Source organism: Cavia porcellus, unplaced genomic scaffold (assembly GCF_034190915.1).
Source record: "Cavia porcellus strain 051 isolate PalLab524CR breed Dunkin Hartley unplaced genomic scaffold, mCavPor4.1 scaffold_8, whole genome shotgun sequence".
Lineage (NCBI taxonomy): Eukaryota > Metazoa > Chordata > Mammalia > Rodentia > Caviidae > Cavia > Cavia porcellus.
The window spans coordinates 51,336,327-51,349,569 of record NW_026947491.1 but is presented as its reverse complement, the minus strand read 5'-3'; the positions used below and the strand labels follow the sequence as shown (position 1 = coordinate 51,349,569).

Genomic DNA, 13,243 nt, shown 5'->3' with positions numbered 1-13,243 from the left:
GTTCATGAACAAAACACAAACTGCACCTGAAGTTCTTCAAAGAATCAACAACTGGGATCTCATTAAAAAGTTTTTTGTGCCAACAGAAAAGAAATCACCAACAAAATGAAAAGAAAACCCACGAAATGGGGAAAATTTTAGCCAACCATCCCTCAGACAAAGGACTTATGTCTAGAACATACAAAGAATTGAAAAAAACATCAGGCTCCCAAAGTTTAAAAACCCATTCCAAAAATGGGCATCTGAGATGAATACACAGTTCTCAGATGAAGAAATACAAATGGCAAATAATACATGAAAAAACATTCATCACTGGTCATTCAAGAAATACAAATTAAAACAACACTGTGATACCATCTCACTCCAGAAAGAATGGCTAACATCAAACAATTAACCAATAACAAATGCTGAAGGGGCTGTGGGGGAAAGCAACCCTTCTCCATTGTTGGTAGCAGTGTAGATTGGTACAACCACTGTGAAAATCAATATGGAGATTCCTCAAAAAACGAGGATTAGAGGTTCCATTTGACTCAGCTCTTTTTCTGGGTATTTTCCCAGAAGAACTGAAAACATCGTACCAAGTAATATATGTGTACTCATGTTTATACCTGCATAATTCATAATAGACAGATCTTAGAAACAACTCAAATGCCCATCAACCACAGAATGGATGAAAAAGATGTGGCATTTTGATACAATGGAATATTACTCACCTATAAAGAAGGATTAACTTGAGGCTTTTATAGGTAAATGGATGCAACTAGAGACCATACTCATAAGTGAAATAAATTAGACTCACATGTATAAATATTGTATTGTCTCCTTACTGGAAAAAAAATAAGATCCAAAATGTACAACAGATATCATAAAAATGAAAAGGAAAGTGCTCAAAAGGAAAGAACAACTGGAATAGGGAAAAGGAGAAAAGTAAGAAGGGAAAAGACTGTATGTGTGTGTGTGTGTGTTTGTGTGTGTGTGGCATATACATATGGATGTACACATATATACATGTATGTAAATATGTACAAGATAGATAACTATACTACTAATCTGTGTTCATCAAAAAGAACAGTTATTTTCATTGTCTGATAGTCTGATCATTTTTTTATGCCTAAATCTTATAATCTGAATAATTACTTTCAAGACAACAACATGCAATATATTAACTAGTGTTAATTTCCTATTTTTTTTTAAATTCTGTGTCATGATTATCCTTTTTATTTGTTTATTTTTAAAATAAAAAATAAGGAGGGGAGGAAAAGTTGAAGGGAGGGCAGGAGATGGTACATAATTTGTATCTCTATGATGAATATGATCATTATATACATCTAAAAGGTACCTATATCTGATTCTAAAAATTTATGTACATTTACTAAGAAATCAGAACTGTTCCCCCCAAAATTAAGCCATACCATGAATTATCCCAACTTCCATTTTTCCCATGTGTTACTCATGACAGCCCAACAAATATCTTACAATAAGATCAGTTCACTTCTCTTTACATTTAATGTAAATAAATCAACTCTTACTACCAGCTATTATTTAAGAGATTTCATAGGTTTCACAATCAAATTTTGAAGTAATGTCAAGTAACAAAAACAATAATATATTAAAAACAAAAATATACTGTAGAAAATACAAAAATGTAATTTGTATCTTATTTATCAAATAAAATATATATAGATAGACTATAAAGTTACCACTTTTGCCTTGGAGTTTAAGACTGTTTCATCTTTTTTACGCAAGCTACTTTTCTGATCCTATGCTAAAATCAGCATTCTCTGGATTTTGACTGTATTTAATTGATCATTTACATTTTACACATTTGTTCACTTAAGAACCATATTGGTTTCTTCATGATCACTGAGGCTCTGTGATATAAAACGTCATTGTCTTCATATATTTGAGTAATACCGATCACGGTTTTGAAAGTCTCTATGAGCATATCTTGCGTAGGTCTGGTTATGTGGGATCCTTCCAAAAGGCTCGTGGTCATTGAAACAAGATTCAAACACTTCATCAACAGCCTTCTCGGCTATTTCTTTGCTGACATTCCTAACAGCCAGGATAGAAAGTATGGCTCTGTCTCTCACACAAGTCTAAGGAAAAAGAAAAGTATGTAGCTTTAATTTTATGTGAAAATTTAATCATGAAATATCACTTTATATAATGTCTGAACCACAATTAATTCCCTCTCATTTTATTAATTTCTGTCATTCCAAAAAAGAAAACACAATTAATGAGAAAAATGTAGCTCTCAAATTATAGAACATACTTAGATCAATTTCAAAATACTTAAACATACATAAGACCTCCATTTTCTCATCTTTTCCAATGTATAAACAGGCAGTATTTGTCCCAATTTGCAAAATCACAAAAAAGAGTATGGCTTTTCTATAATTTAATCAAATTTAAAATATACATACTTCACATCAGCATCTCTTTTCTTTAACTTTTGAGTGACCAATGCTTGATAATTTTTCCTTCAAAAAGGTCATTCTCTTCTTTGGATGCAATAGAAAACCACACACAAATTCAAACACAAATTCAAGCCCAACCTGATCCTTATTGAGACTAATTTAGAAATAAAAAATAAAAAATGGCTGGGGATGTAGCTTGGTACAAAAGCCCTGGCTTTAATTCTTAGTACCACAAAAAGATAAATAACCTTTTTCCTGTATGTTCTTTGCATTGCTATTAAAGTTCTAACACTAAAAAAATAATTTAGTTAATATGCATAACCACAGTAGAATTTCTCAATAGTTCAACTTAAATATTTTAAGAAGACTCTATCATTCCAAATCCTGAAGAGTTTTTAACCCACTTATTTCTTCCTAGGTCCAGACTGAAATTTAAAATAAAGGAATTTGATCTTTCCAAAAAGACAAAAAAAAAATCAAAGACTGCTCCTGGTGACCATAATCCTGACGATCACCAATCGTTCTGTGTTCTTGCAGTTTTATTTCCATCTGGCTCAGAATGCTCAAGCTGGAGACACTCACCAGCACTGGAATGTAAACCTAGGTTACATCAAATATTAACTTTAAAAATCAATCCCAGGCATAAAGGAACAAAGAAATATGGAGCCAGAACAGCAAGTGCCAAAACGAAAGTCTCCCTTCCAGGGCACGGGAAGTGGAGCCAGCCAATAATCTGTCTCCTAGAGCCAAATGGCTGGAAAACCAAAGTGTAGACACAATTTAAATTTACTTTTGTCCAGATGTAAAACAGTTTCGTTAGAATAAAAAAATGCAACTGTGGAGTCCTACAGTTGTTATTGTACCTGCTGTTTACGTTTCTTGGGATCAGAAGCAGGGATTCTGCTTTCCAAGACTCTTCCCTCATCTAGTCTACTGCCTCTACCTATTTTCAGTCATACTGCTGGTTCTACTTATTTCCACCCGCTGCTACTCAACAGTAAAAACAGGAAAGAGTTCTCTTTCAAAAACTGTGAGTCCTGGTCACATGCATTTATCACACTGCCTCACTATGAATTCTATGGTGCACTGACAAATCCTCTGCTTCCATCTTCTCTATCTTGAGCCAGATACACAGAAGTTGCTAGAGAAGCAGAACTTTGAGGACAGAGAAGACATGTGGCCAAGACAAGCCAGCGCCATATCACTAAGACGATTTGGTACCAGCTGAAAGTTTACAATCCAGTGAGAGTATTACCCTGAGCAGGCAGCAGGCTTCTCTCCTAATTCCCATTCAGCAAGTTCATAATTTCTCTCCATAGTTTATTGTCTCTCTTCACCTTTACCCTAGAGTTGAGTTACTTTCTCATCTAGAGGACCAAAGGCCCACATGTTATTCCAAGCTTACCCTTTTGGCAGCTGAATGACACGGACCTCCTGACGCTGCTCTACTTCACAAAGGATCCTGGCAAGCTCTGCCCAGCCTTCCCCTAACGTGTGGGCCAGCGCCCGGGTGCTGTGGCACCACTGCTCACATTCATCATCAACTCATGAGCTCTTCGATACCTCTCCCCAGGTCCATCTGCTGTGGATCCTACAGGCTTTCTGGGAGGACAGTCTTACCTTACAGTTTTCTTCTCCATTTATTAAATTTAGTTTAAGAAATTCCTCTCGGTTCAGCTTGTCATAACCAAGTGTGTGCCAATCCAAAGCTTTTCTATCATGTCACACAGCCTTTCACACAGGCACACTGACACACAGCCATGACCTGTACTGCAAGGCAGTCTCTGTTCTGAAAGGAATTATGTTTCCTGTCTCCAGGATACTGAGGTACTTTCCAAACAGAGAAGCAGGACTGTTAGGATAAAAGACACGTTGTGCTTTCACCTCCATTCCTCATCTAGCCCCATCCAAAAGTATCTCAGAGGCAAGATCCTGACATCCATCACTGCTACAATCTCCCAGTCACTCACACAGCTGCCAATAATTACAAAAAACTAAATTCTATCTAATAAGCTTAAATGGTACACATTTTGTATCCTTTTCATATAGGTGATCCTTTCAAATATCAAACACTGAAGTATTTTATTTCTTTCTCATTATTTCCCCTCATAACACTCTTGAGGGAAGGTGATTCCATGTTAGTTTTTACCTGATGGTGCCGTTTTAATCCAAAATGCAACCTGAATATTTCATTTACAAGTGAACAGTCTCCACTGAGGTTCGCAGCTCGAACCTGTCACAAAGATAGAAGGCAAATGAAAAGAAAGTGATGTTCATGCACTATATCCTTACATCAACCAATTTTTTAAAACTGGAAAAGGATATAAAATTAGCACATTTTTCCAAGAGCATAGTATGTAAAGTACTTTCTTTTAAAAAATTTCTAAACTTATTGATAATAAGTGCAGACATCCATGGGCTATGCTGAACAATGCCAAAAACACCTCTACAACAAGAATTACACCATTCTCTAAAAGGAGCTCAAAGAAGACATCAAAAATAAGTAAATAAATAGGGGCTGGGGATTTAGCTCAGCGGCATAAGCACCTGCCTTGTAAGCAGGCAGTTGTGAGTTCAATCCCTGGTACCGATAAAAATGAAAAAAAAAAAAAAAAAAGTAAATAAATAAATAAGAAAGACATTAGAAAATGAGAGATATCCCATGTTCCAGATAAGCAGAACTAAAACAGTCAAAATGGCTACATTTCCAAAACTGACCTATACATTTAATACAATCCAATCAAAATACCTACAGCATTCCTTATAGATCTAAAAAAAAAAAACAGTCCAAATATTCATATCTAATCAGAAGAGACCCAGAATAGCAAAAGCAATTCTGGGTAACAATAACAGAGCAGGAAGCACCACAATCCCTGATTTGAAGTTACTATAAAGTTACAGTGATTTAAAAAAAAAAAAAACTCTACTGCCACAAAAACAGACATGTGTATCAAAGAAACAATAGAGAAAGCACAAACACATTGTTATTTGATCTTTAACAAAGGGTCAAAAACAACACTGGAGGAAAGATAGCCCTCTAATAAACGGTATTGGGAAAATTAAGATATCCACATGCAGAAGATTGAATCTAGATCTATATGCCTTACATGCACTAAACCAAAATGAAAAAGGATCAAAGATATTATATCATATTATATTAAAATAGAAACAATCTGCTCAAAGATAAAATAAGGAAAACTCTTAAAGGTAGAGTCATAGGCAAAGACTTTCTGGACAGAACCCCAATGATACAATAAATAATACTAAGAATCAACAAATAAAGGCTGGGACGTAGCTCAGCAGCACAACACCTGCCTGGCAAGCATAAGATCATGAGTTTGATTCCTGATACCAAAAAAAAAACAGGCAAGAATAAACAAATGGGATTATATCAGATTAAAAAGTTTCTTCACAACAAAGGCCACAACCAACAGAATGAAGAGACAACCTACAGAATGGGAAAAAAAAATTTTTTTGGTACTGGCAATCAAACTCATGACCTTGCGCTTGCCAAGAAGACACTTAATACCGCTGAGCTGAACCCCCAGCACCCAAGGGAAAAAATTCTTGTGAGCTATTCCTCAGATAGAGTACTAATATCTAGAAAACAAAAAGAACTTAAAACCCTAAGGCCCCAAAATAAAAGACCCGATCAAAAAATGAGCAACTAAAATGAACAGATACAGATGCCCAATGAGTACATGGGGAAAAAAAGTGTCCAATATAGCTGTCCATTGGAGAAATCCAAATCAAACGACACTGAGTTACCATCTTACTGCAGAAAGAATGACTATTACCAAAAATTCAAATAACAACAAATGCTCAAGACACTGCAGAGAAAAAGGAAACCTTCTACATTGTTAGGAATATACGCTAGTACCAACACAATGGAGATTCCTCAAAAAACTACAACTAGAAATTCCATTCAACCCAACTCTTCCCCTTCTAGCTATCTTCTGAAGAGAGTTAATACATCATATTACAGTGATACACGCACATCTCAACTCAGAATGGCCAAATTTTAGAAGTAGTCTATATGTCAAGAGCTAAGTGGAAAAGAAGTCCTTGTATTTTACAGAATGGAGTACTACTCCGCCATATAAAGGATCAACTTGAGACATTCATAGGTAAATGGAAACACTGCATGATCATAATGTTCAATGAAATAAAACAGACACACAAGTTTGAATATCACATAGTTTCTCTTATACAAGAAACAAAATATAAATAAAGTGCAAAATAAAAAATAACAGGAAATAGGGAGATCTTTTTCAAATGGGAAGAGGAACAAGCGTTAGAGGGAGGACGAAGGGTTGGAGAGGAAAGGGATAAAAAAAGAATTAAGATGTGAACATAAGACTCCCCCACAAGAAATGTAATCACTATATACTGCAAACATGTACTAATATAAATTTTTTAAAATGTGAAATACAACAAAGATGGGGGAAAGGTCAGTCATCTACCAAAGGGAATTCTCCTTTTTTTTATTGTCTATTGGCACATTTAGACACATAATGATCAGATTCATCATAGGGAAGTTGTACCTGTACTTGATTCTTTCTTTTTCCCCATTCCCCTACCTTCCCTTCAACCCCTTGTGGAGGACCACCGGGAGGACTCTCCTTGAAAGACCATTTGTCTCCACGTTGGCTAAAACTAGCCGTCATTCTGTGTACTGATATGTACGGAGCTGGCTAAGATAATCCTCTACCCCCTCAGGTGGCTTTAAGCATTGCAAATAGGTCTATCCGAGGTGATGATGTGCAGCCTTTGAAGCAATGCACAGGTCCGTGAAGCCTTATCTATAGCTCCCTACTAAGCATGAGAGGCTGCGGTATCTCAAGGCTGAGGGGCCAGGCATCAAAGCTGAGGCACCCAAAAGCACATAACACGTCTCACACTGTGATGCAGATTCCTCCCAACTTAGAGGCTGCTATCTGTACTCTTTCTGCATATCTCTCTCCATAAATCGTAGAGGTACTGTTGTGCCTCCCACCTAGCCCAGCTCACAGCAACATGCACTTCCCTCCATTCACAGTCACTCAACCCACAGCCACTCCCCTCTTCACGAATTAATGAAACCTGGGTTCAGCCCCGGGTTGTGGCCTTTGCTCCAGTTAGTCACTGTCTGACTGGCTCCTCACAACTACAGATACGTACTTGTCTCTTTATTTTTACCATGCGTTGCACTGAAGTGTAAGCTGGAATTTACTTACTGGAATTCCAAAACTTTTTCCTGGGATTACAAATATAATTATTTGTTATGCCCTCTTTTTTATCTCAATCTCCTTTTTATTATCTACTTTTTCATTTTTATCCTTTTAATTAAGGGAAAAATAAATAAAAAATAGCAGGATATACTATAGTAACCCACTTTGATTTCCTATTAACTTGATTTGAAACTCTGTATTGCTCTCACCATCTTTTGACTGATTTTCCTCTATTCTGTTATGCTTGATAGTACCAAGTTTGAAAGTATAGGCAACAACTATGAAGACAGTAAGACTCATTGTGACGCCCATTCTGGTTGACTATTACTTTTTTTTTGACTATTACTTTCTTTTGAAGTCTTCCAATGTCTCCAATGTTTTCGTTTTATTGGCCTTATTCTTTACTGTTTTGTTCAATTTTATTATAACTGATGATATAGGCAATTCTTTGTAAGATAACAAGAGGCATTATGGTAACCATTGTAGACCATCTTGTATTTTGTTTTTACATTATGTATTATGTCCATCCTTTTGATTTGACTGACTCTGTCCTGGTATGTCACATTTGGTTTTACTTTCTTCAAAAAAAAAAAAAAAGTAGTAAGAACTGTGGGAGTAATAAAACCCAAAATGTATAATTGTCATTGTACAAAAGAAAGGAAAAAAAAGTTCTCTAAAAGATATAACTGCATATATATTTAAGTGTATAAGATAGATAACCATATTACTGAGTTTTGTTGGATCACTGAACAAAACTGTTTGCAGTCTCACTGTTTGAAAGTCCCCTCTATATGCTTTAATTTTGTAACTTCAACAACTATTTCTAAGATGACAATATGTAATTAACTAGTGATTTCCTACTGTTTATTTTTTTTGAAATTCTGTATAACTTGTACCTTTTTCTGTTTTTTTTTTTTCTTTTTTCTCCTTAAATAAAATTTAAAAAAAAAAGAAAGAAATCAATAACAAATGCTGGAGGGACTATGGGGAAAAAGGAACCCTTCTCCACTGTTGGTGAGAATGCAGACCGATACAATCACTGTAGAAATCAAGGTGGAGATTCCTCAAAGTACTAGAAGTGGAGGTCCCATTTTGACCCAACTATTCCCCTTCTGGTTATCTTCCCAGAAGAATTAAAAACACCATACCACACTGACATATGTGCACGAATGTTTATAAGCACAATTTGTTTTGTTTGCAATGAAAGCAGTTTATTATTTGTTCACAAACACAGGCACAAAGTGAAAGCATCCTCATGCTTCCACATGCACACAAAGATACATACATGAGTGTGCACATATGTGCAAAATCACAGGACAAACAAAAACTCTCAGAATTCCATTGAGAAACTAATTATCTTAGATTGCACAACCCTGCCTTTTCTAAGACATATAAAAGGCCCCAGCATCTAAAAAATTAAGGAATGAACAGAAATACTCAACCTCGCCAAAGAATTGCCCCATATCATAAAAAGGGTTCAAAACTTATAAAACATCTGAAGGCTTAAAAAACATGTTAAGCATTTTGAACATTAACCATTCTGCACATTCAGAAGCAGCATCCCAAAAAGGCAGTGCTCTAGTGAGGCCTCTTCTTCTGGGCTTTTATGTCAAGAAGATGCACCCCAGATGTCCAATAGGCAGTGAAATGCAGCTGGCTATCCTGAGTCATGGCAAGGGGCTGGGAAGCTGGAGTCCTCCTTTCCAGCGGGAATGGGCTGCGGGGCTGGCGCAGAGGGACGGCTTCAGGAGGGGCCCAAGAAGACTTCCCCAGAGCCACCAGAGCCTCAGCAGCCTCCAGCTTCCCCTCCCACTCTAAGGTATCAGAAACCCAAGCCTGGTCGCAGGCACTGGACACCTGTGATTGCAGTACAAGAGGATCAGGAGTGGCACAGAGCGGGAAGATCAGACTTGGGCATACGCTATGCAGGGAAGAGGGCCCTTGGGGATCCCCAGAAAAAGAAACCATCAGTTGCTTCTCCAGGTTAGCTGGAGTACAGGCCTGAGAAGGAGGCTCTGGGGTCCAGCTGAGTTGCAGAGACCCCATGAGTGCTCCTCCTGGGGGCAAGCTTCAGGCTGGAGCACAGTGCTTCTCCTCTCGGTGAGGATTTCTGCTTCCATGGCCAAATTCTTAATGTGGCTGTGAGATGTGGGAATGGCAGCCATGGCCCTTATCCATGCTTGAGCTAGGTACTTCTTTAGCTGTATCCCCTGCTCGCTCTTCAAGGCATTCACAACAGGCAAGGCCTTATGCTGTTCATCCAGCCTCCCGTTGGTTAGTACAGTTTCAAGCCCTGAGGAAAGGCACGAGTCCTCCTGCAGCTCCTGCTCAAGTCTCACTTTCCTGTCTTTCCACAAAGTCCAATAATTAGCAGCACAATTTGTTTTTTTTTTTTTTTTTTAATTTTTATTTAAGGAGAAAAGAAAAGAAAGAAAGAAAAACAGTGAAGGGGTACAAGTTATACAGATTTACAGAATAAAAAAATGCGCAGTAGGAAATCACTAGTTAATGGATTACATATTGCCATCTTAGAAATAATTGTTCACGTCACAAAATTAAAGCTTGTAGAGTGGACATTCCAACAATGATACTGCAGACAGTTCTGTTCAATGATCCAATAAAACTCTGTGATATCATTTTCTATCTTATACATTTAAATATACATGCAGTTATATAGTTTAGAGCACTTTCTTTTCCTCTCTTTTGTACAGTGTCTATTATACATTTTGGGTTTCATTGCTCCCACGGTTCTTATTGCTTTTTTGGAAGAGAGTAAAACCAAATGTGACATATCAGAACGGAATCGGTCAAGTCAAAAGGGTGGACATAATAGATAATATAAAAACATAATACGGGCTGGGGATTTAGCTCAGCGGCATAAGCGCCTGCCTTGAAAGCAGGCAGTCGTGAGTTCGATCCCTGGTACCGATAAAAACGAAAAAGACAAAAAAAAAAAAAAAAAAAAAACATAATACAAGGTGATCAACAATGGTTACCATAATGCCTCCCGCTATTTCTAATAGAATTGCCTATATCATTAGTTGTAATACAATTGAACTAAACCGTAAAGAATAAAACCGACAAAACCAAAACATTGGAGATATTGTAGGTCTTCAAAAGTAGATAAAAGTCAACGAGAATGGGCGTTATAATGAATCTCATTATCTTCTCAGCTGATGCCTAAACTTTCGAACCTGATACTATCCAGCAAAACAGAATAGAGGAACCTCAGTCAAAAACAAGATGGTGAGAGTAATACAGGGCTTCAAATCGAGATAATAGAAAGTCAAAGTGGGTTACTATATTATATCCTGCTATATTTTTCCCTTTAATTAAATGGATAAAAATAAAAAAGTAAATAATGGAGTGGAGATTGAGAAAAAAGAGGGCATAACAGCGAAACAGGGTAGATCAAAACATAACCATTTAAGCAGAATAGTGTTTCACCACCAGATAATCCTGACCCAAAAATAGTTACCATATTGACTCCCTCCCTGAAGTCCTTGAGTACAACTTCATATACTGTAGCATTAAGTATATCAAAACAATGTAAATCCATTTAAGAGAATGACAGCATTATAGAGTATTTAGAATCGACTAACAGAAAATGAACAATGGTCTCTGTATAATCTCCTTGTCTTTAAAAGGTTTTTTCTTATACTATCGTACATAACAAAATCCAATAAGATACAACCTGTTTAGACCATTGGAGACAGAAGAACAAAAGCTAGATGAGACTTCAAAACAAGATGGCACTAAATCAGCATTACCTATTAAGATGTCATTTTCTCCAAAAAAAAGCTGTTCCTATCATCCAATCTTCTCTGTCTCATTTCTGTTGAGCTCTTTTTCTGTCAGTAGCTGTCAGTTTGTCTTCTTCATTTTGTTCTCTGCTCCATTCGTTGTGGCCTCCCCGCCCCTATTACTGGGTTCTTTGTATTTTTCTTTTTTTAGAATATCCTGCAATACTTTCTGTAGGGTTGAATTGGTGGTTGCAAATTCCCCCAGTTCCTCTTTATCCTGGAAGCACCTCGTTTTTCCATCAATTTCCAGGGACAGTTGTGCAGGATATCTCAGTCTTGGCTGGAGATTATTATCTTTCAAAGCTTGAATTATTTCTCCCCATGCTCTTCATGATTTGATGGTTTGTGAAGAGAAATCTGCTGTAATTCTGATGGGTATTCCCTTGTAAGTGATCTGTTTCTTGTCTCTTATAGCTTTTAATATTCTGTTCTTGTATTGAATTTCTGGAATTTTTATTATTATATGCCTGGGTGTTTCTCTGTTAGGGTTGTAGGTAGCTGGGGTCTTGTATGCCTCATACATTTGAGTATCTTTACCTTTTGCTAAATTAGGAAAATTCTCCTGGATTATTTCTGTGAGTAGCTTTTGTAGTTCACTTGTTTGTGTCCCTACTTCTTCTTTTATGTTCTTAATCCTTAAGTTATGGCTCCTCTTATCATCTTCTTGTCTTTGTATTATTGCTGTGTGTTTCTTTGTTATTTTTAAGAAGTTTTTCATTTCATTCTCCCATGTTTCAAGTCTGCCCTCCAATTCAGATAGTCTGTCCTTAGTTTCTTTCAAGCTGTTATGCCAGTCTTGGGTAGACTTCTTAATTTCTTGATAGTCCCTTTGCACCTGCTTCACATACTCAATGCTTTCTCTGTTTTCTCCATCAAGCAATTCTCCCCTCTTTTTCTGTTCTTCCATTCCACCATCTGCTTTTTCCTGGGTGGTGTTTAGCATTTCTCTAACTATTCTGCATACTTCTAGCTTCAGGTCATTGATAACTTCATTTCTGAATTGGTCTATGAGGCTCTCTAAATGGCGCTTAATGTATATTGGTGCAGTGTCCACTATTGCCTGATTCTCAGGATTGGGGGCCGAGGAGCCTTTTTTGTTGCTTCCCTTCCCCATATTTTCTGTTCCTTATAAAATGCAATCTTACACAGGAGGTCCGGCTTCCCTGCCTGTCAGCCACAGCCTGATCAAATTGCGCTGGCTAGTTGTTCCCGCCCACCGCTGCGCCCCAGGGAGTTGCGGAGGAGGCAGCCTACGCGGGAGTCGGTCGCTCCTCCGGGCCACCGTCAGGCTCTGGGATCTGGGTTAGGCCAGCCTAGGGAGTCCGCCAGCACCGTCACTCCGGCCAGGCACCTTTCACCAATCCCGTCCGAGAGGGGAATGTGCGGCTGCAGTTGCCACCGCGCCCTGCTCTTACAGGACTAGCAGCGCAATTTGTAACAGCTAGATTTTACAAACAACCTAAATGCCCATCGACTGAGGAATGGATAAAAAAAGATGCGGTATTTTTATACAATGGAGTAGTAATCGGCCATAAATAAGGATAAATTGGAGACTTCTATAGGTAAATGGATGCAATTTGAGACCACACTCATAAGTGAAATAAATCAGATATGCATGTGTAAACATACTGTCTCACTAGTGTGAGACGCTGAAAGAAACTACATATGTATATATATAAAACTATAATACAGTTTCTTATATATATAGTTTCTTACATATGTTCTAAAAGATAGTTAAGATAGTGATACTACTGATTTCTTTGAGTTCATTGAAGAGAAAGGTTTGTGCTAGTATTGTTCAGACAATTAA

General features: G+C 37.3%; 1 protein-coding gene across 6 annotated transcripts in view; it reads right to left on the bottom strand.

Moving 5' to 3' along the window:
- Positions 1–1,208: 1,208 nt before the first annotated feature.
- The window catches only part of Atp23 (ATP23 metallopeptidase and ATP synthase assembly factor homolog), a 24,119-nt gene continuing 12,084 nt past the window's right edge, over positions 1,209–13,243 (bottom strand). For all 6 annotated transcript variants that reach the window (XM_003476121.4, XM_023567678.2, XM_013159521.3 and 3 more), the window contains 2 exons: positions 4,570–4,653; positions 1,209–2,099 (listed from right to left, as the gene is read on the bottom strand). In XM_003476121.4, coding sequence (XP_003476169.1) covers positions 1,896–2,099; positions 4,570–4,653 — 288 coding nt within the window. In that variant the 3' untranslated portion in view covers positions 1,209–1,895. The remainder of the gene's footprint in view (positions 2,100–4,569; positions 4,654–13,243) is intronic.